General features: G+C 36.8%; 1 protein-coding gene across 1 annotated transcript; it reads right to left on the bottom strand.

Annotated features, from left to right (window-relative positions):
- Nucleotides 1-11255: 11255 nt before the first annotated feature.
- On the bottom strand, nucleotides 11256-17574 carry LOC139747568 (immediate early response 3-interacting protein 1). Its single transcript, XM_071660003.1, has 3 exons — nucleotides 17428-17574; nucleotides 15973-16074; nucleotides 11256-11461 (listed from the first exon to the last, which is right to left on the bottom strand). The coding sequence occupies exons 1-3, from the start codon at nucleotides 17516-17518 to the stop codon at nucleotides 11406-11408; spliced, it is 249 nt and encodes an 82-aa protein (XP_071516104.1). The 5' UTR covers nucleotides 17519-17574; the 3' UTR covers nucleotides 11256-11405.
- Nucleotides 17575-23477: the final 5903 nt, after the last annotated feature.

Below are 23477 nucleotides of genomic sequence, written 5' to 3'. Positions count from 1 at the left end.
TGTTCAGACTTGGCCTTTATTTTGGGACAAATATCATTGTCCATAGAATTTTAAAACTGATACTGATATGGAAACTTAAGATAGAGCCTACAAATCATTCTTTGCAAACAGATTATGGCATTGCTAACAGAAGACTTGAATACAACCATTCCATATCATAATACGGCAAAAAATTGTGATTGTATAAATCCAATTTTCATAAAATCCTAATATCTATCAATGGAATATGAAATCATAGCACAGAAGGCAGTTGTTTACAGACAGCAATGACAGTGCCATACTATCATACTACAGCAGAATTTTAGTGACTACAGAAGAAATAAAAACTGGAGCATGTAGAATTCTTCAAGAAATGAGTAGAATATTACTTTTCTGTATGACTGTTGTTGGTTATATAGTCAGAAGAATATTTTGGCTTCATAGCTTCCTTTATGTATGGTCGGTGAAAAACGTACAGTATAGATGTTGCTAGAGAGAAGCAACACTGTTGAACTCAAAATTAGGGCTCTTCTTTGAATTACGGATAAAAGTGCATCACACCCATAGTCATGCCATACCATACGATAATGAAGTCTTGTTAGTAATATTCCCTCTCCTTGATCCATGCTTTTCTTTTTGTTGAAGAACTTTGCAAGTGTTAATATATCTTGATTGTTAGAAAGATTGCAGTTCCTGTGATTGATACATATGGCTGAAAAGCTTCAGGTAAGTTTACTGAAATAATGTATTGCTTAAAATTTTGCTATATTCAGACAAATATAATCATTTGAAGACTTTAGTTTGATTATTAATCTGATAATTTGTACCCAGTCTTCAAAGCAAGAGACACAAGCTGAATCTTCTGCTAAACTATTTACTGTTTATCTTCACATTAATCCAACAACAAAGCTTAGAATATGAATTAAGATATATATTGAAGTATTTAAAAATTTATCTTTAAAAATTTATCTTTTGTGTTATAAGAATCTATGTTTCACTGCAAAGCCTTTCTCATTCTTGCTGTAAATTTAACCATAGAATACAGAAAATGGTTAGATCAAGTGTTTATTGTGTAATGTAGCATTGTAAATCTCAAACTATATTTACTTTTAAAAACATTAATGTATTATTAAAATTTATCCACCAATCCATCTTCTGATCATACAAAAAAGGTAAAACTAGATTAGTGAGAGCATTGCAGTAGTTATTTAAAATGCTTTTAATGTCAGAAGTTACATGTTGGAATTAGAGTAAATAGATGATATTAAGTAAGATCATAGGAATTTCATGAAAAGTTGGGTAAAATTTATAGTAGCTGAGACAGTGCAGTGCAGGCAGGGTTTCCCAGACAAGAACAATTTTTTCCTTTCGTTGTTTGAAAAATGAAATCCATATAATTAGTAAGCTGTTACTCCAGGTTGCTAGAAATTTTATTGTTAATGTATGCATTTTTTTTTATTTTCCCCTCACTACAAATTTGATAAGTTTAAGGCCTTCTCCAGATGCCACAGTCACCCTATATCTCCGTCAATGTTAGTTTTAGAGGCCTTGTATTGTTGATTAAGAAATTTGTTGAACATTTCTCTTTGCTTGTTTACCTGTAAATGAAGTTATGCAAATTCTTTACACTAACTACAAAAGAAACAGTCTTTTTCATTTGATTTATAAATAGTTTTGTGCCCATTAGCTACTTAGGTAGATCAGCTGGAAGGAATTCCAAATAAAGCATGAGACGTCATCACAAACAAGACATGCAGCCTATAAAAGAATTTTTCAGAGTGAAATTTTGTGTATCCCTTATGGTACAAAATGATCGTACTGTAAAAAGTGCGGTATTACTGGAAGACAGTAAACCATAAAGACATTATTCTCTTTTAAAGTGATACTTTTCCCATGAAATGCTACCATAGAACATTGGAATCACTATAGTTGTTACTGATAAGAAGGGATAACATTTTCCTGTTTTGTATTTTTTGTTTTTTCTTATTGCTGTCCGTGCTACTTCCAAATCCCTTGTGACATTTTATAATCTTTAGCTCAGACTGCATACTGTGCTTATTGTGGAAAATATCTGGATAGATTTTTTTTTAATTTAGGAAAGTTGAAATAAGTTTTGACAAATACACACCCACACACAATGGGATCACCACTAGTGAGCTTAAAGGCACAGTCTTATGCCCACATCTTTTCTTGGTATGTGTAAATGACTTGCTTAATGGACTGGACTCTTACCTGAACGTTTGTACAGATGATACCAAGGTCATGGATGAAGTAAAGAATATAGTGATGATGATTGCATCAGCTTGCAAGGAAGACATAGACAAACTCCAAAGGTGGCTTGATGAATGGTTGATGAAATTCAATCCCGGTAGATGCAAGGTAATGAAAATGGCCCCCTTCTCTCTTCCTTCTTTTGGAAAAGTATAGACTGGAGGGGAGGATTTCCAGCCTCCTGCTCCCTCCCCTTTTATAACATGCAGGGAATATGTGAGAAGTATTCTTTCTCCCCTTTTTATTTTTTTATTATGCTTTGTCGCTGTCTCCTGCATTAGTGCAAGGAAACAGACGAAAGGATGGCCCAACCCACCCACATACATGTGTATACATACACGTCCACACACGCACAGATACATACCTATACATGTCAACATATACATATATGTACATACTCAGACATATACATATATACAGATGTACTTATTCATACATGCTGCCTTCATCCATTCCTGCCATCACCCCGCCACACATGAAATGGCACCCCCCCCTTCCCCCCACGTACACGTGAGGTAGCACCAGGAAAAGACAACAAAGGCCACATTCATTCACACTCAATCTCTAGCTGTCATGTGTAATGCACCGAAACCACAGCTCCCTTTCCACATCCAGGCCCCACAAAACTTTTCATGGTTTACCCCAGACGCTTCACATGCCCTGGTTCAATCCATTGACAGAGTGTCAACCCCGGTATACCACATCATTCCAATTCACTCTATTCCTTGCATGCCATTCACCCTCCTGTATGTATATATATATAGGTGGGGAAGGGGGCGCAAAGTTCTGGGAGCGTTGAAAAATGTGTGGAAGTCGAGAATGTTATCTTGGAAAGCAAAAATGGGTATGTTTGAAGGAATAGTGGTTCCAACAATGTTATATGGTTGTGAGGCGTGGGCTATAGATAGAGTTGTGCGGATGAGGGTGGATGTGCTGGAAATGGGATGTTTGAGGACAATTTGTGGTGGGAGGTGGTTTGATCGAGTAAGTAATGAAAGGGTAAGAGAGATGTATGGTAATAAAAAGAGTGTGGTTGAGAGAGCAGAACAGGGTGTTTTGAAATGGTTTGGTCACATGGAGAGAATGAGTGAGGAAAGATTGATCAAGAGGGTATATGTGTCTGAGGTGGAGGGAACGAGGAGAAGTGGGAGACCAAATTGGAGGTGGAAAGATGGAGTGAAAAAGATTTTGAGTGATCGGGGCCTGAACATGCAGGAGGGTGAAAGGTGTGCAAGGAATAGAGTGAATTGGAATGATGTGGTATACCGGGGTTGACATGCTGTCAGTGGATTGAACCAGGGCATGTGAAGCGTCTGGGGTAAACCATGGAAAGTTTTGTAGGGCCTGGATGTGGAAAGGGAGCTGTGGTTTCGGGCATTATTGCATGACAGCTAGAGACTGAGTGTGAACGAATGTGGCCTTTGTTGTCTTTTCCTAGCGCTAACTCACGCACATGCGAGGGGAGGGGGTTTTCATTTCATGTGTGGCGGGGTGGCGACAGGAATGAATAAGGGCAGACAGTATGAATTATGTACATATGTATATATGTATATGTCTGTGTGTGTATATATATATATATATGTATATGTTGAGATGTATAGGTATGTATATGTGCTGTGTGTGGACATGTATGTATATACATGTTTATGTGGGTGGGTTGGGCCATTCTTTTGTCTGTTTCCTTGTGCTACCTTGCTAATGCGGGAGACAGCGACGAAGTATAATAAATAATGAATAAAATATATATATATATATATGCAAGCCTTTGTATTTTTGAATGTATGATAAATATTGTTGTCATCTTCACCAAAGGTCATGGAAGTTCTTAGCATTGTACATATTAATGTGACTGCATTGAATGCATAAAAAAAGCACAAATATTCTAGTATAGTGTATATTCCCTTTGCTTGATATGGGGTTTGCACATAACTTATGCTGGTTAAACAGTTTTGCCTTTGCTCACTGCTTGTAGTTACCCATTTCCAGTCATTCATCACTACTATTGTAGGTAAATACTATTGCAATTGGAGTCTTTATGTATTTATCATGAGAAATATAGCATATTTGTGCCTTCCTATTATGTGCAAGCTTGGGAGGAGACAAATTTGGCTCTGCTGCATTTGTGGAAATTTACTAGTCAGGATTTTTTCTATACATTAAAATCTCTGAACATTTGCTTTCTATATACCTGTGATGGTTTTTTATGCATTGCCTTGTATACAGTTTGCAAAGCAATAACCCTTTGATGATGACAATTTCAAAAGTATTACCTCATGAACAATATGTGCAGACACACTAAAAACATATCATTAATATAAATGCTTTAGGGTACTGGAGAATTTGAAACTAGTAAAGTTTGATAATAAACAGAGAGGCTTTAGATCATATCTTTTCATAACCCGAGGGTGTACTGCATTTACTACTTTATATGATTGTATGCAGCATTAACCTTATTACATAAAAAAGTATTGTCAATATTTACTGTCACCCTCTTTCAACATGGTACTTATACAGGATTAAGAAAAATGTAACTCAGCCTTCTCATATCACAAAAATGTATTTACATATATTTTGTTATAATCTATGACTATGAATTGAATATAGCAAATCAGTACACTGTAACTAGTTTACATTTCAGTATGTAAGTAGCTGATGTACTTTTTTTTCTCACTGTCTATGCTTACCATTTAAGAGGCATGTTAATACCTAAAGTTGTTCTAAATCATATTGTAATGACATATTCAACCTAAAATCCAGAAAATGATGATTTATTAGTGATAAATACTTATATTAGAATTCTGGCAATAACGAGTACTGTATCCAGTGCATTTTACAGAAAAATATTTTTAATGTACCATACCACCTAGTTTAGCTTTCATGAATCTTTACAGGTCAATATTTTACAAACCATCTCGAGTAGCTTTCATGAATTAAGCTTTTGAGATTATTCTCACGAGTTTGATAGTACTAACAATTGTTCTACTTTTTTGTTGCCGTACAATACTTAAAAGTTTTTAGTTTCATAATCTACATCACCATTCATGATGCTGTAATCCAAAAATATGTATTCAGTTTTGTAATCATTTTGTAGGAAAACCTCCTTTAAACCTTGTTTTATGTAACTTTTATTGTTTATAGAAGATAATGACAAAATCACCATGTAGACGATAGGGTTTTTCATAAAAAAGGAAGGCGTAAACACTAAGGAATACTTTTGTTACAAAGAGAAGGGTATTCACCCACAGAAAAAATATTTTAAAGGATTTTGAAATGGGAAATAAAACAAGCATTCATCACAGTTTATTCTGGAATCCATTACATCAGAAATATTCAGATCAGAGATTGGAGGGGAATACTGCTTTACAGGATTTGCAGTTTAAAGTTGCAGAGATCATTTCCCTTTGAAATCTGAAGACTTGTTATATATGACATAAGTGGCAGGTATAAAATTTTCAGTAAAATTAAAAGCTTGTACTTTGAAATAATCAAGGGATTGCTTTCCTGTTCTTAATAGTCACTCAGTTACACAATTACTGAGACACTGGTCCATGATGGTAATTTTTTTAAGTGTTTTGGAGAATTGCTTTTTAGGTATGATTTGGTCCAAGTGGTAAGATTTGTGATCATATATAATGTGATACCATTACTTATAAGGTAATTTTAACACTGTTATGGGAAGCATAAGTATATAAGCATACTGATACCTTATTAGTTCCTGACTTATCACATGCTTAACTACATGTATAAAGAAATTTTTTCATAAGCATGTATATTACATAGGAAGCTAACTGAGTTTAGATAAAAATGTGATAAGGATCTTTTGGGAGTAATAACAGGATTATAATTTAATTGTTGGTTGCTTGAGTTTTCTAAGAAAAAAATTAGAGCATAGTGCTTTTCCAATGTAATTCAGAAGAAATGTCACACACACACTAACCTAGAGATGTTTTATATGTAAATAAACAAAGTGTACAAATATGCACACTGCAAAATAATAATAATAATGATAATAATATATAAAGTAGGTGTAACTGGGTTCCACTTGCAAGAGGCTACACTGCATGTGAAAGGTCACCTTTGGTTAGGTTTTATTATTGGGTGCACAGTCTTATCAAAGAACTTCTCATTCAAAAGGAGTCTCTATTTTTGTGTTACTGAAAGTAGCACAGCCATGTGTTGCAGGATGTTGTTGAAGTGTAAGGCTGGAGTGAGTTTTTTATTTCCTGTTGGGGTTATGGTTAACTATGGAGTGCCGTTGCATAGAACTGAGTGGCGAGCATGTTAAGGTGGGATTGTATATGGAGGATCTTTGTTTCATTGTGTAAATGTTGAGTATTTGTGATTGCTATGTAGCCATAGATTGTTCTCAGTGCACTATTTTGTGTTGCTTACAGTTTTGTTACATTTGCTTTTGAGAGGTGGAAGACCAGGCAGGTGCAGCACAGTTTAGAGCTGAGCAGATGAATCTTTTTGTAGAGGATGTTGAGGAATTTTTTTTTTTTTTGTACAAATCTCATGCCAGTTAATTTTGTGAATGCATTTACTCTGTGAGTTGCATTTATGTTGATATTATTGGTGTGGGGAATGAATGTGTGTGCGTGCAAGGTGATGTCTAGAATGGTTGGTGTTTTATTCACTAGGTGTAATTGTCCATTTAAAGTGGCTGAAGAGTGTGTGCTGGATTCATGTCTGTCAGGGGTTAAAAGAATGATTGAAGACTTATGCGGAGATTCAGATATTTACTCTGGGTGAGCCACTGGACCAGTTATGTAATGTAGTACTGCATGTTTGTTGCTGTTACTGTGGTGTCAGGGTGTTGTGATGTGATTTGAGGTTGTTTGTATATGAAAGTACCTTCATGTTATGGTTTGCTAGAGGTAATGGCGGGTTGTTTACAAAGAGACTAAAGAGGTTTGGAGAAAAAGTTGTTCCTTGAACTTTGTTAGTGTTAAAGTGTTTTTGAGGAAAGGCCTTTGTAAGTAACTGGTAGCCAGTTATGGAATTGGCCAGCCACTTTTTTGGTGTCAAGTATCTCTTGGCTGAGGATGTGCTGGGGGTAGTGTCATATGTGACATTGATATCTGTAGCCACTGGTACTGCTTGGGAATGGTGCTGTGTTTGGATGAAGCCACCTATGATATATTGAGGTCAGTGTGTAGCATGGTGGTGTAGTGGTTGGGTCGAGCTGTTTTGTGGGTGAAAATGGGATTTTTGAAAAATTCTGTTGTGGATCAGTTTTTCACAGACTTTTGTCACATTTACACCGGTAACATTACAGCAAACTTTCCAGGTGGTAAGCTGTTCATCCTAAATAGGTTTTTCTTGTTTATTTTTGTACTAACACCACAAATAAAACTTGAATCTTGACCCAACTGAAGGAAATATATTCATGCAATTCTAGCCTCCTTTCACTGAACGACATGTATCTATGAAATTCTAGTTAGTTATGGATGTATGTAAAGCAGGTTATGTTTTACATGACAGTAATAAACACATGATAGCTGCATCATATAAAGCGTTAGCATCAGGGATGCCATTTAATAATTCACATTTGAATAGCTGATCCCAATTTTTCCTAGTATCTTGATCTTGTCTTAGTATGTACGATTCTGATCTTTGTTCAGATTTCTGCCAAACTGAATTAGTCATACATTAAAGAAGCCTAGAACGGTATGGTTCATAACTTGGAAATACCACACTTCTTCATACATTCTTGCACTTACAGTGTTAAGGATCTGAATACATATTATGATGCAAACAAATGAGCTTATGAGTGGATCAAAAAGTGAACATTCTTATTAAAGTGAGGACAGTTATGACATGAATGTTTCATGTATAGTTTATAGTTGGTACTTTTCTCATAATTTTACTGTTCAAGACTTGATAGAACATTCAGAAGTTTTCTTAACTTATATAAATAGGTTCACTGTTTAGTTACCATGGGTTCTACATTAAACTCTAGTTTATATGGAGAGGCCAGCCTAATGCAGTTTTTGGTGATTCAGTGAGGGTCATATACTTTGACACCAACTCACCTTTCCTTTACCTTCTGTAGTAATTGCAAGTATATTGCCACCTTGCTCTGAATTCATAGCTGAGATGTCTTGTAGACAGCTGTATATCAATTCTCAGGCACATTCAGTATAGCTTTCAGGGGAAAACTATCATGTTTTTATTAAAAATTCAAACCATTCACAAATTAACTTATAGGAATAAGCAGCATTTCAGATATTCAGGACTAGGTAGCTTTTTTGCTTTTGTTTATTTAGTGGAGATGATATGCAATAAATCAATGCAGATCCTTGTTAATTTTTTCATACTCATTAGGAATACTTGTGAGTTATTCCGTATGTGACATACATGATGATCGTACATTATATATTTGTTGTTTCTCTGAAGCTGGTTGTAGTGTGGCTAAGCATTAACAGTTATCTACTCATACAGAAGTTGTTATTTTTGCTAATTAAAGGAAGCAAAAAGTAGTCTAATGGCCATATTGATCTAAGTCTTTATGATTTTATTATTCAGATAAGTACTGTATGTATAGACATTAAATTTGAATTGTTTATTTTTTCTTGGAAGAGTGCTTACTCTTTTTTTGAGTGGCATTTAGCTACTGTATGAAGTATGTGTGCAGGTTTACCAGAGTTACAGTACCCTTTTAATTTTGAAACTGCACACTCTTAGACATTTATGTAATGAATTGTGTATCAGCAAATAATTTAATATTTGTCTGGATCCTGATGAACATTGTACCTCCAGTACTGTAATATTGGGCTGGAGTTCACTGGTTATGGAGACTCTTTTGCCATGGTCACCCCCTCAAGGGAAATCCCAGGGGGAATGGGCATCAGAGATATAGGTAGATCAAGTTTTTATCCTCTCACCTTGTTTTAGCACAGTCCTTTTCTGTTTTTGTTTTAAAGGACACAAAAATTCCATGAATTTGCTAAGTATTTGCAGCATTATTCAGTTATTTTACAAAAATCAAAGCCATTGTTAAAACTATAATTGTGTATTATGCTGTAACAGTCACTTGATCAGATCCCATGTCATTGCTCATCACCCACATAAGGTTATGAATGGGATTTGGGTTTGCATTCTGGCTCTAAGTACCCAGTATAATTACACTTTCCCTTTCTGATAATCTGATAAGAAGCCAGATAAACTTGGTGTCTGTTTTACATGGAAGTTCAGATACACTATTCACTAGGTAGACTAAGTGTTAAAGTGTATCATTTGAAAGATCTCGTGTTAGTTATACTTTAATTATAACCTAATATATTTGTTGCAGTTTTTAAGTATGAATGATCAATGCTTCATATATGTTTCATCAGAAGTTTTTGGTAATTGCACGATCAATGCTTCATAGATGTTTTTATCGGAAGTCTTTGGTAATAAAACCCAAACATATTTGAGCAAGAGCCAAATGCAGTTGTGTATATGCATTGCTCAGATAGAAGGTCCTGTTAGGCAATTAGAATCTTCTTATGTTAAGACTTGTTTTAATGGTCATAGGGTAAGTAAAAAACACTGCAAATAAGTATCAGTGCCCATCCTGTATTACTTAATGACCTTTTTATACCTTTCTGTAATTTGTTGTAAATAATAGTATTCTATGACAAATTCCATCCCATACATTATCTTTTCTGTGGGTAAATCACAAAGTCATCTGTACAAGGAAAATACTCTAAATAAGATCTTTGTTACTTCAACTGCTGATAAAAGATTTGTTTTAGAAAGCAGACATTATGACTACTGAAATTATAGTAATTACAAATCAGTGCAACATATAACTGTGAATGCATCAAAAAATTTAATATCTAAATGGGACCTTAGTGTGCCTCTGTGATATAATACAAGTAATCTTTGCTTAAAAGAAAAATAGGAGTGGTTCTTCCTCTTCTGTCCCCTCAGCACTTGGTTGTTTATAAAGTGTTGCTCAGTGCAATATCTGCTGCATTGTACTGATACCTGCTTGTGCTGAGCTTATTACTTCCAGCTTAAAAGGTTTTAAGGTTTTTTGATGTGCTTGTTGCATTTTTTCAGTCAAGCTCATGAATGGTAAACATTTCTGAAGAAACTGTGGACAACATTAGTCCAGTCCCTTATCATGCATACCTTTTAACTTGTTCTAATACAATTTCCACAAGAGACTTGCATTTGAAAAAAACACTTCTCAGATTTGTAACTTCTGCTCACTATCTAAAGCATAAAGGCCAGATATGTTTTATGTAATGGTTATTGTAATTACCAATATACAGTAAAAACATTGTTTCAATACAAATTCTGCAAAGAACTTTTTATTTTTGTCACAAGGGAAATCCTTAATATATTACAGTATATGGGACTATAATATGGCTGTGTTTTTGTATTGCTTCATATTTGAAAAATAAAAGTACATATGACATGTGTTTTCTTTGACCTTTTCTCCATATCTTACATTCTAAACACAAGTACGTAAAGAGTATTAAAAAAGAAATGTTATGAACCAGTTCCACACCTTTCAATGTCAAACACTTACAAGTAATGCTCAAAACAAATGCCCACGAATTATGCAGGCCATATTGATTATCAAAGTCCTAAAACGTGTGAGGGCTGCCTCAGCAAAATGTGCAAAGAAAATAGTATAAGATGGGATGCAAATGTACTAATAGAAGATAAAAAGTAATAGAATATGAACAAAATCACTGAGTGGTAAGTTAGAGGTTGATACGGATGGAGGCACAGAATGGAGAGAGGGCAATCCTCATTTTTCTCTCACAGCAGTCCCTATCAAAACCATAGATTTTAGTAATAAAAATGAGTAAATCTCATATACATACCTATTAAATATGTGGTTTACCACAAAGCAGAGCAACTTGCTGGCAGACAGATATTTGTTTGCCCAAACTGAGTGAATTTCCTGTAGTATTCATTAAATGTTTGGAGGTGATCTTATACTCTTGCCTACATTACGTCAGGTTAATATAAGAAAAAAGTTTGTACTGAAGAAAAGATACAAATATAAAAAAAATCATCTTTATTAGAAAACAATACAGCCATCCAAAATACAATATCCTAATCACAGCAAGTGATAATACATGCTTGTTTATCAAACTTTGAGTCCTCTTTAAAGCGAATACAATGAGTAGCAAAAATAATATTTAGATATATCAGCCAAAGATGAGTTTGAAAATAATAATGAAGATGTTCAAAGGAATCAGTGGATCTGAAAAGAAACAGATAAATTATTTTATTATTTTCTTTTACCATACTTTGTCGCTGTCTCCCGCGTTAGCGAGGTAACACAAGGAAACAGACGAAAGAATGGCACAACCCACCCACAAACACATGTATATACATACATGTCCACACACAGCACATATAAATACCTATACATCTCAACGTATACATATACATATATATATATAGGTATAAGTTTGTTGAGTATTCCTGGTAAATTATATGGGAGGGTATTGATTGAGAGGGTGAAGGCATGTACAGAGCATCAGATTGGGGAAGAGCAGTGTGGTTTCAGAAGTGGTAGAGGATGTGCGGATCAGGTGTTTGCTTTGAAGAATGTATGTGAGAAATACTTAGAAAAGCAAATGGATTTGTGTGTAGCATTTATGGATCTGGAGAAGGCATATGATAGAGTTGATAGAGATGCTCTGTGGAAGGTATTAAGAATATATGGTGTGGGAGGCAAGTTGTTAGAAGCAGTGAAAAGTTTTTATTGAGGATGTAAGGCATGTGTACGTGTAGGAAGAGAGGAAAGTGACTGGTTCTCAGAGAATGTAGGTTTGCGGCAGGGGTGTGTGATGTCTCCATGGTTGTTTAATTTGTTTATGGATGGGGTTGTTAGGGAGGTGAATGCAAGAGTTTTGGAAAGAGGGGCAAGTATGAAGTCTGTTGTGGATGAGAGAGCTTGGGAAGTGAGTCAGTTGTTGTTCGCTGATGATACAGTGCTGGTGGCTGATTCATGTGAGAAACTGCAGAAGCTGGTGACTGAGTTTGGTAAAGTGTGTGAAAGAAGAAAGTTAAGAGTAAAAGTGAATAAGAGCAAGGTTATTAGGTACAGTAGGGTTGAGGGTCAAGTCAATTGGGAGGTAAGTTTGAATGGAGAAAAACTAGAGGAAGTAAAGTGTTTTAGATATCTGGGAGTGGATCTGGCAGCAGATGGAACCATGGAAGCGGAAGTGAATCATAGGGTGGGGGAGGGGGTGAAAATCCTGGGAGCCTTGAAGAATGTGTGGAAGTCAAGAACATTATCTTGGAAAGCAAAAATGGGTATGTTTGAAGGAATAGTGGTTCCAACAATGTTGTATGGTTACAAGGCGTGGGCTATGGATAGAGTTGTGCGCAGGAGGGTGGATGTGCTGGAAATGAGATGTTTGAGGACAATGTGTGGTGTGAAGTGGTTTGATCGAGTAAGTAATGTAAGGGTAAGAGAGATGTGTGGAAATAAAAAGAGAGTGGTTGAGAGAGCAGAACAGGGTGTTTTGAAATGGTTTGGGCACATGGAGAGAATGAGTGAGGAAAGATTGACCAAGAGGATATATGTGTCGGAGGTGGAGGGAACGAGAAGTGGGAGACCAAATTGGAGGTGGAAAGATGGAGTGAAAAAGATTTTGTGTGATCAGGGCCTGAACATGCAGGAGGGTGAAAGGAGGGCAAGGAATAGAGTGAATTGGATTGATTTGGTATACCGGGGTTGACGTGCTGTCAGTGGATTGAATCAGGGCATGTGAAGCGTCTGGGGTGAACCATGGAAAGTTGTGTGGGGGCCTGGATGTGGAAAGGGAGCTGTGGTTTCGGGCATTATTGCGTGGCAGCCAGAGACTGAGTGTGAACGAATGGGGCCTTTGTTGTCTTTTCCTAGTGCTACCTCGCACACATGGGGGGGAGGGGGAAGGTATTCCGTGTGTGGTGAGGTGGCGATGGGAGTGAATGGGGGCAGACAGTGTGAATTGTGTGCATGGGTATATATGTATGTGTCTGTGTATGTATATATATGTGTTCATTGAGATGTATAGGTATGTATATTTGCGTGTGTGGACGTGTGTGTGTATACACTGTGTATGGGGGTGGGTTGGGCCATTTCTTTCGTCTGTTTCCTTGCGCTACCTCACAAATGCGGGAGACAGCGACAAAGCAAAATAAAAAAAAAAAAATATATATATATATATATATATATATATATATACACACACATATATATATATACATATATATACATGTATATATATATATACACCCTCCTGCATGTTCAGGCCCCGATCACTCAAAATCTTTTTCACTCCATCTTTCCACCTCCAATTTGGTCTCCCACTTCTTGATCCCTCCACCTCTGACATATATATCCTCTTTGTCAATATTTCCTCACTCATTCTCTCCATGGGACCAAACCTTTTCAAAACACCCTCTTCTGCTCTCTCAACCACACTCTTTTTATTACCACACATCTCTCTTACCCTTTCATTACTTACTCGATCAAACCACCTCACACCACATATTGTCCTCAAACATCTCATTTCCAGCATATCCACCCTCTTTCGCACAACTCTATGTATAGTCCACACCTCGCAACCATATAACATTGTTGGAACCACTATTCCTTCAAACATACCCATTTTTGCTTTCCAAGGTAACGTTCTCGACTTACCCACATTTTTCAACGCTCCCAGAAGTTTTGCCCCCTCCCCCACCCTATGATTCACTTCTGCTTCCATGGTTCCATCCGCTGCCAAATCCACTCCCAGATATCTAAAACACTTCACTTCCTCCAGTTTTTCTCCATTCAAACTTACCTCTCAATTGACTTGTCCCTACTGTACCTAATACTAATAACCTTGCTCTTATTCACATTTTCTCTCACACACTTTACCAAACTCAGTCACCAGCTTCTGCATTTTCTCACCTGAATCAGCCACCAGCGCTGTATCATCAGCGAACAACAACTGACTCACTTCCCAAGCTCCCTCATCCACATCAGACTGCATACTTGTCCCTCTTTCCAAAACTCTTGCATTCACCTCCCTAACAACCCCATCCATAAGCAAATTAAACAACCATGGAGACATCACGCACCCCTGCCGCAAACCAACATTCAATGAGAACCAATCACTTTCCTCTCTTCCTACACGTACACATGCCTTACATCCTCAATAAAAACTTTGCTTCTAACAACTTACCTTCCACAGAGCATCTCCATCAACTCTATCATATGTCTTCTCCAGGTCCATAAATGCCACATACAAATCCATTTGCTTTTCTAAGTATTTTTCACATACATTTTTCAAAGCAAACACCTGATCCACACATCCTCTACCACTTCTGAAACCACACTACTCTTCCCCAATCTGATGCTCTGTACATGCCTTCACCCTCTCAATCAATACCCTCCCATATAATTATTACGTTATTATGTTTAAAATAAAAAAAATTTTCTGAAACAAAATAGGTTAATTCATGAGATATTTTTACCTTTAGACAAAATAATACAAATAACAACATATCTAATCTAAGCCACCTTGTTTTACATAATGGAAAGCATGGTTGTTGCCAAAAGTTTCAACAGAATATTTTTATACACTGGCTAAAATGGTAATAGCATGCCCCATCCAAAACCATGTCAACTAAAAGATGAAGGGATGAGTTCCTCAGGTTCTTGAAGTTCCCACTTTTGTACAGGTAGAGGTTATATGAAGGAGGAAAAATTTCATAGATCTGCTGTATAAGGAAAGGAGGTATAATAGGCAATCCTTATGTGCCTTGTTACCACACTAAAAATGCAGGAAAAAACAGCAAGTTGCATGCCAGGGGGCCACATGTTGGAAAATGGACCACACTTGGACCGTTCATGAGAGAAGTGACAGAGAGTGAACTGAATCAAGCAGACCACAACTATCAGCATACAAGTGAAAAGGGTTAGAGGTAAAAGAAAGTTCAATTATAAAGATAAGAGCATAGATGATAAGACAAAGGGGCAATTCTGTTGACAAGATAGGAAGAAAAAATCCTATCAAAATCTACAGCAATGGAGTGGTTGGAAAGGAAAAAAATGCATCTGAGACATAGAGGGAAAAGCTGAAGGAAAGAACTTAAGTCAACTAAGATTTGCACTAAATCCAGTGCTTCTTTAAAATAATTTGCTAGCTGTTATCAAATGGCTTGCTAGACATCAGCAACCCATGGAAGGAGGGATCTAGGAAGAACCTGTTCAATAAGGATTCTCTGAAAGAATTTCACAACTTCAGCTTGTGCATTTTGATCTACAATGTTGAAGCAGCAATAAAAGGGTGAAGGCAAAGAAAACATACACAGAAGTAGTGGAAATGGCATATTGAATCCATTATGCATGTAAATAACAGTGGGCGTGTGTGTGATACATGTATCCACCGATAACCATGCTGAACTATTGAAGACTGAAATGCAGGAAGCCATTCACATTCTACAAAAGAAAAAGTGCAGTATACTGGATTACTTTTATGACAAATTGAAGAGTAAATGGAATAGCCTTCAAGGAGGATGAACTGGATATTGGCACAACTCACAAAACAGTGCTTGGACTAAAGACAAACAAGTCTTTTTCTGTGAACCTCTCTGATAAACAACTTGACAAAGGCACCTCTTGTGCCCTTGGTTATGGCATGAGTTTTGTCTGTTCAAACATGTAAGCTGATGTAAAAGAAAAAATTGTCGGAGAAGCACACCAGCCACAATATTGGAACAACTTACATTTCATTACTGTCTTGATGGAGCGAATTAAGTGGAAGATCTGCGTCTTAACTCCAGGTTCTTCACCAAAACCGTGTACATGTGACCCTCCCCATCCTGGTACTGAGATGAAAGATGGATTCTAATGTAAAAGCATGATGTGAATCCTTTGAACATAAATACATTAAAGAAATGCTACAGGATGGTTATACTGTCTTATAAATTTTGCATGAGGTGGAATTTTTTCATGGAACCTCAACTGATGCAGGATCTAATTCTTAAGCAAGGATGGTTGCCTAAAGTGTCTTAAAATTTCATGGCATGGGTCAGCTGAACTGAGTTTCCCAGCAAAATTGTAAGAAAAAACATGCAGATAATATCACAGCATTTAACTATTTTGTTGACACTCACACTTTCCTTATCTTGATAGTAACCTCTTAAATGGTGGTATCATGCAAAACACACCATCAGAATTAGATAAAAAAATTCATTCATAATGGGTAATTTCTCTAAAGAGCACTAACAATCACCAATCTGCACCTATATATGAGGAAAATAACATCTAGGAGGTGGACTTTTCTCTTTTTCGGGGGGAGCTGAAGGCCTATGTAAGGCAGGACTGCAATGCATTCTTCATATTAAACAAAATTCCATTAACTCTTGAAAAATTTCAATACTGAGAATAAGCAAAAGCAATGAGGATGCACTGTGTGAAGCAGACTTGAATGATAAATTATGTCATACTCTGGACAATATGGTTCTCTTGTATGTAGTTTCCTACTGGTAGTACAACAGATGAGGGAGACGGAATATTACTGGTGAAACTGGCAGATGCCAAAGTACAACATAAGTATAATCAATGTAATTTGACAAATTATGTCCTACACTACACTAGCATCGATGAACTAAACTAGATTTTCACTTAACATCGAAAATATGGTAAATTTGGGTTGCTAAGGGAAGTTATGTAAGGTTTTCATTGATTCTGTTAAACTTTACCACTGTTTCGCTCACACCAAATTTTTCCAGACCCGATTTTCATAACCCTCCCCACAATAATTATTTATTACACTATGTTAACATAACGCTTCCATAGTCTAAAACTATGTGCAAGGGGGTCATTAATTTATGAATCTATTAAAAATCTAGAATTTATTAATGTCGTGCCCTAAAACTAGAATTTACCAAGATTACACCACAAGGTGTACCACTTAAAGGTACCCTATTACATAACAATTGGCTGAGCGATTAAACGAATTGCATCTAGATGAAGGGGACTACCTAAACTTATCAAATTCATTGTGTAATAACAGTGACGATTACCTCTGCATATAATCCAATAAGTTTTTTTTGCAAGAGATCCAAAATAGGCCCTGAGGTAGGAACTGGTGTGACACTTCAATCTCCTTTTGACCATATCTTTACATTATATTCAAATATATCAATATCTAGATAATATCAAATCTTTAAACTTACATTTTGATAAGAATCTCTCTTCGTTTAGAACACAAACGGCATTTAAACAGAGGACGATGGCCTCTAGTAGACTATATATACCAAACGCCATCGTGGAAGTAAACAATAAGAGGGCATTTGCATGTAAGTATATTATTAAAGATTTTTTTTGTAAATCAAACAAAAAGAAGATATACATGAATGAAATAATAATATATGATGATGGAAATATGGAAAGAAAACCCATCATATTAAGCTTTGCTGAAAGATACTAATTTTGTAAAGCTGTTTGTCATCATATGACTAAGCACCGATTTTAACTCATAATCCGGATTCTACGTAGACGAACGTCACGGAGAAATGCAGTCAATGCCTCATGTCTAAGTATAACGGGCACTAAAGATGATTTGATTTCAATATATGCATTTCGTGTGATAGGGAATTAAGACATATTATGTACTAAATTGAACATTTTGATATATAAATATTTTTTTTCAGACCTTAGACGACAAAACAATTTACCCATTTCTACCCAGCTCTTTCCTACTCCTTCCCAGTTATGTATATAGAAAATGCTACACGAGTATATGCTTATCCTATACCTTAGTATTATCTTTAGCACTTCCCCTCGATGAATTCGCTGTGTGCCATGTGCGTTAGCTGCATATAATCGCTTATTTACACGAGGTCGCTAATCATTTCGTGACCAAATCATAAAACATTACTTTGCAGTTCATAATATCATGGGGTACAGTACCAGGGGATGCCTTCAGAACCTGATATGGTCCTTGATCTCTTCAGACTTCAGAGCCAGTACTGAAGAATCTACACGACTTAGCGCGCGTATTTAAGTTAGGTCCTAAGGATTTCACATGGTAAACTTGCCAAGAAACGGAACGGAAGAACCCAAACTATGACTTAACCTATGGACCTCCACTTAGAAACATAATCTAACTTTAAAACTTCATCAAAAGTTAATGCGTGAACCTAACTTTACCCACGGACTTAAAGAATCTAACTTACCCCCAGGAACTGACTTAACCAGGACAACCTGAGAATCTACAGTTACTGCTGAGAAATAAGACATTTTACATACCTTTCTCACCATACGCGAGATAGACAAGGAAATCTGTCGGTCACAGGCCTTTCAATCAATCTTCATTCGTCATTGCTGGAAGATATAAAAAAAATGGGACAGCTTTTTATCATAATTACAAACACATAAGGATATTACACGATACCAATACTATGTCCTCTCACAGTATTTTGGAAACTTACTTTCCTTATGATAACTTTACTATTCTGAAAATATTTTTACTTGACTGAAATTATATATATATATATATATATATATATATATATATATATATATATATATATATATATATATATATATATATATATCATTATACTTTGTCGCTGTCTCCCGCGTTAGCGAGGTAGCGCAAGGAAACACGAAAGAATGGCCCAACCCATACACATGAATATACATACACGTCCACACACACGCACATATACATACGTATACATTTCAACGTATACATATATGTATATATATACATACACAGACATATACATATATACACATGTACATAATTCATTCCCGTCATTGCTGTTGCCGTTCACACCATTGTGCATTTAGAAATGACTCCTAGTTTAAATTGATAAGTTGTCGATTGGATAAACTGTTGAAATAGAAATCTATAACGATCATGATAATGAATAACAACAATTACAATGGTAATAATTCAGACCGCATTACCGCAACTAATATTTGAAGACGCCAACTGAGAGGCTAAAATATGCAAGTAATTATTTACTCTGCGTCACTGTATAGATTAATTATGTCTGTATGAAACTGCCGGACTTACAAACTTCACAAACAGGAAGAGTTTATTACAACAACCTATAGTTCACAGCCAGTTTCACAACTCTAAGGCATTGCAACAATCATGTTTGACCAAACATACAGTCTACGGACATACCGACCCACGTTTCACAAACACGGAAATAGTCTACGGACTCGCAACCCAGGTTTAATAACTGAAAACTTACTTCCCACCAGCCAAGTCTCTCTCTCTCTCTCTCTCTCTCTCTCTCTCTCTCTCTCTCTCTCTCTCTCTCTCTCTCTCTCTCTCTCACACACACACAATGTAAATCAATTTTATCACTCCATCTTTCTAGCTGACAGAAACTCCAAGGACATACCGGGAACTTTACAATCATATTATTACAAAGATATTGAAACCATATTTATTAATGTCACGAAATAAATGCTTACCTCTTCAGATAACTTTAGAAGATACGTTTTTCCACTGAAAAAGCGGATTACAGAATTCATAGATATTCAGTTAGTAAAAGACTAATCTCGGAATAATGAAATACGCCAAATAGTCATGGAGTATTTGGAAAACAAGTTTCTGCTTTCGTTTTGCCACCTCAGATAAGCTGAGCAGGCACTAAGACTAATCACTAATTCCAATAAAAAGGAACAAGATGGATTTACGAAGTCCATGATCCTTCATTCACCGTGTCTAAACCTGCATCTTTAAGTCAGAAAAAAACTCATTCGCTTCAACAAGACAATCGCCAACATGTCTGGGTGATTTACGTAGTAATCTAGACCGTTTCTCCCACAACCTTCGGCCAAAGCCTATTACTTCAACGCCCGGAAGGCGTAGTCGATGAATGTATGATCGCCATGTGAATAATTCATTTCGCCAACTCGTTATGTCATGAGAAACAGTTTGGTCAGCAAGCCGACGTGTTGACTTGCCTCCCTTGGCTCAGGCGTGGGTCAATACGATTAAGTTACCCTTCTATGTTCTGGCGAGCTTCTAAGACAGCGGGCGAGCCCGCTGAAGAATACGGCTGCAGTACACCATAACAAGTGCCTGTGGTGTAAGCTGGGTTCTTAAAGGCAGTGTTAAATCCGCTATTACTCGCCACAGGGGACGCTATATTGACTGGTGAGGTTGTAGTTGATAAAAGCGGCTGTGTTGGTTGCGTCTCACGACTCAGCATTACGTGGTGTAAGTTGTGTCTCTTGTATTAAAGGTTTTATTATTCTCTTGACTATTTCCTATAAGTTAGAGTTCTTATCTAATACTGCCAATCTAATAAAGGTTGAACTTCAGTAATAAAGATAATAAAACCAGAGGGCCTTAAGATGTGCGTCACTATATCAGATTTGACAAAAGGTGTAATTGTATTAATTCGATGCGTGAGAAAGTTTTAGTGAACAGAACGATTCTTTGTGTGTATTACGAATTCAGACCGAGACAAAGACAGTCATTCAAAGTCATAAAGTTAAGGAAAATGGATCATACAAGACAGGATCGTAAAAAGAAATCACAGAGAAATCCACAGCATCCTACGTCATAATGAAATAACTACGGCACAAAAGAACGGGGGAAAAAAATGCGTACAGCAGCACGAGAGAACATGGTATCGTAACGATGTGACGGCAGCTTGAGATGTGGTTTTGTTGCAGGCGATGTGGTTCGCGGCGGCGTCGTCACCAGCAGCGCCTTCGTCAAGGTCTGTCGTCGCGCTCCTGAAGCCCCTTGCTTGGGTGGGTGCGATACTAGGGGTCTTCCCCTTCAGCAGGATGCCTCCCGCGCCTGCCGTAGTCCCAGCCAGGGGTAAGTGAAGAAGCCTGGTCGTTCAGTCCTGATAAATGTAAGATTTAGATAAGTCTACGAATCATAAACATTTTGTGTTTCAATACACAGCGTAATAAGGTCTGGCAGTATATTACGATAAGTAGCGCCAGGTTTTTAGAATGACGTGAGTGTAATGAAAGTTTCTTGTCCCCCCTAGACTCGTCTTGGCTGCCTCTGGGAGTGATGGACGGAGGCAAGCACAGGAAGACACAACCCACCCGTCTGGGGTCTCCCTCCCCGCCGTATCGCTTTGTGTGGTGCAGCCTTCACTCAGCCGTGGCCGCTCTCTGGGTCACCATACTCGTGCTAGGATACGTCGCTCTGGGTCTCTGTAAGAACTATTTAGTCATCTCGACCATTTCTATTCCACACATACAGTTCTTCAGTGGAGGATCTCAGTCCCTGATTTATCTCTCTCAATAAACGGGCGAGATAAATACGACACAGCTTTGTCGAAGACACATTTATTTACCTCAAGTGATAGCGCTATTAATGCTAACTGAGATAGGTAACGGGTGTTAAACAGAGACCATTATCTACGTATATTTGTTTTACCAACCTAGGTAAACGAGCCAAATACGCAACTGTGATAATCTGTTGCAAAAATGCAAAGAATTGCAAGTCCTGTAAAATTCACTTGTTCCGAAGAAGCATCAAGGCCCATTTTAGTTGAGCCGCGCGATGCTAGGAGCGCCACGGTCAAGGAAAAAATGTCTGTAATTTATGTTTCCTTCGTAAAACCTTAGTGGCTTCAGGGGGACCAAAAAGCTGAATAATATGAAATTTCATACGTTCCCCTGTAAAAAACAACAAAAAATCCTGTGGTTAGATTCTTAAACCATTGATTCATATTATAGCGCAGAAAAACGTATTATGAACGAATAAATGTAACAGTACTGCTTCGTTGTTACGAGATAAAACGACTAAGAAAAGAACAAGGAAACTTCTTTCATGTAATTCTAGATTTGATATGAGGATGATCGATCAAAATACATACTTAGTGGAGAGGCCTGGGTCAAGTAGTGCTCTCTTTTGACTATATATCATGAACTACGTTTACTCCTGTTGTGTATGTTCGTCTCCGGGACGCAAACTTACGTACTGCAGGTTCTGCCGCTTCATTTCTGGATTAACGCATCTCCTTACGTGTTGGTGTCTTTTTCATATCAAATGTGAACAGCGTGCTAAACATTTTGTGGATATAACTATGTACTCCAGCAATATTAGTTTCGGAAAATTATGTACTTGTCTCGTTGTCTTTCAAAGCCAAGCTGCTACGTGAAAATGTTATATGGCAAAGAAAAATTTTTCCTTTCAAATAAATACACTTTAGGCATCATTCTATTTCAGTTTTACTCTAGAAAAATGGTAATCAAAATTCCTACCTCAGCGAAACAGTCAATATTATAGTTACCCATTGAAAAAAAGCAGTTTTCTGTAATGAAATCCAATACCATTTTCTTTTGTATACGTCTTAGTTGGGCAGCGCACCGTAAAATGTCGCTGTATTCTTGGCACTAAACATCACCTTACTGATACTAAGAAAATGCACTGATTACGCTCTTTAATTGTATATTATTTTACGTAATCTCCCTACGCAAAATACTACCTCATTCTAAACATAGACAAAGTTACATAAGATCGGTAGCTTTTACGTTAGATTTGCAAATATATGGAGTAAAGCACTAAGTTCGTATCTAACATGTGTAGCTGTTACTACACCTTTACATCAAATTAGACATTTCTCGACGGAACCACCGTTTCAAAGCGCACTATGTTTTCCAACGTAACAAAAAAGTTTTCATAGCAATGATGGTAGTTTTATACCGCATAAACCCTCGAATTCATCATTATCAACTGAGAAAATTCAGTTGGAAATAAGAGAAAAGAATATAACATATCCTGTGAGGAGTCAAGATACTATGTATAAAATTACTCGAAGATTCATAAAACTTTCTCGTTGTCTTCAGATGCATTCACAAATGTCTGGCAATATGTAAAGTGGAAGCAATGAGCTACTCTGGTTATTACAGGTAATATCTAATTAAACAGTACTTCATTGTCTTACTTTTTTCATACATATAAATAGTCTCATACTCAAAAACTTATACATATGACTAAGAATATGACGGTCTTATTTTTTCGAGATATCAAATTAATGAATGATGTATATGGGACGTTTCATCGTGAATGAGTGAGTATACAGTGGCGTATCTAGGGTGTAGCAGGTAGGGCAGGTGCCCTAGGCGCCACTTGAAGAGAGACGCCTCTCAACAGATTTGTATTTTGACATATGCAACCCGATTGACATTCTCAACGGTTTGGTTTTGTGATATACAAAAGAAACTCGCCTACTTTTCAACTATAGTAATATTTTGCTGCTATCATTTGCATTGCAGCTTCTAC

This window comes from Panulirus ornatus, chromosome 69, assembly GCF_036320965.1.
Source record: "Panulirus ornatus isolate Po-2019 chromosome 69, ASM3632096v1, whole genome shotgun sequence".
NCBI lineage: Eukaryota > Metazoa > Arthropoda > Malacostraca > Decapoda > Palinuridae > Panulirus > Panulirus ornatus.
Note: the sequence above shows the minus strand (reverse complement) of the source record. Positions and strands in the feature narration are given on the sequence as shown.

Bases quoted from the DNA above. Each gene is read 5' to 3' on its own strand.
- LOC139747568 (XM_071660003.1), bottom strand. From the start codon at position 17,518: ATGGCGTTTGGTATATATAGTCTACTAGAGGCCATCGTCCTCTGTTTA. The intron at 16,075-17,427 runs GTAAGTTTAAAG...CTTTCATCTCAG, and splicing joins AGAGAGATTCTTATCAAAAT to TACCAGGATGGGGAGGGTCA. The intron at 11,462-15,972 runs GTAAGTTGTTCC...GTTTCTTTTCAG, and splicing joins CATCAAGACAGTAATGAAAT to ATCCACTGATTCCTTTGAAC.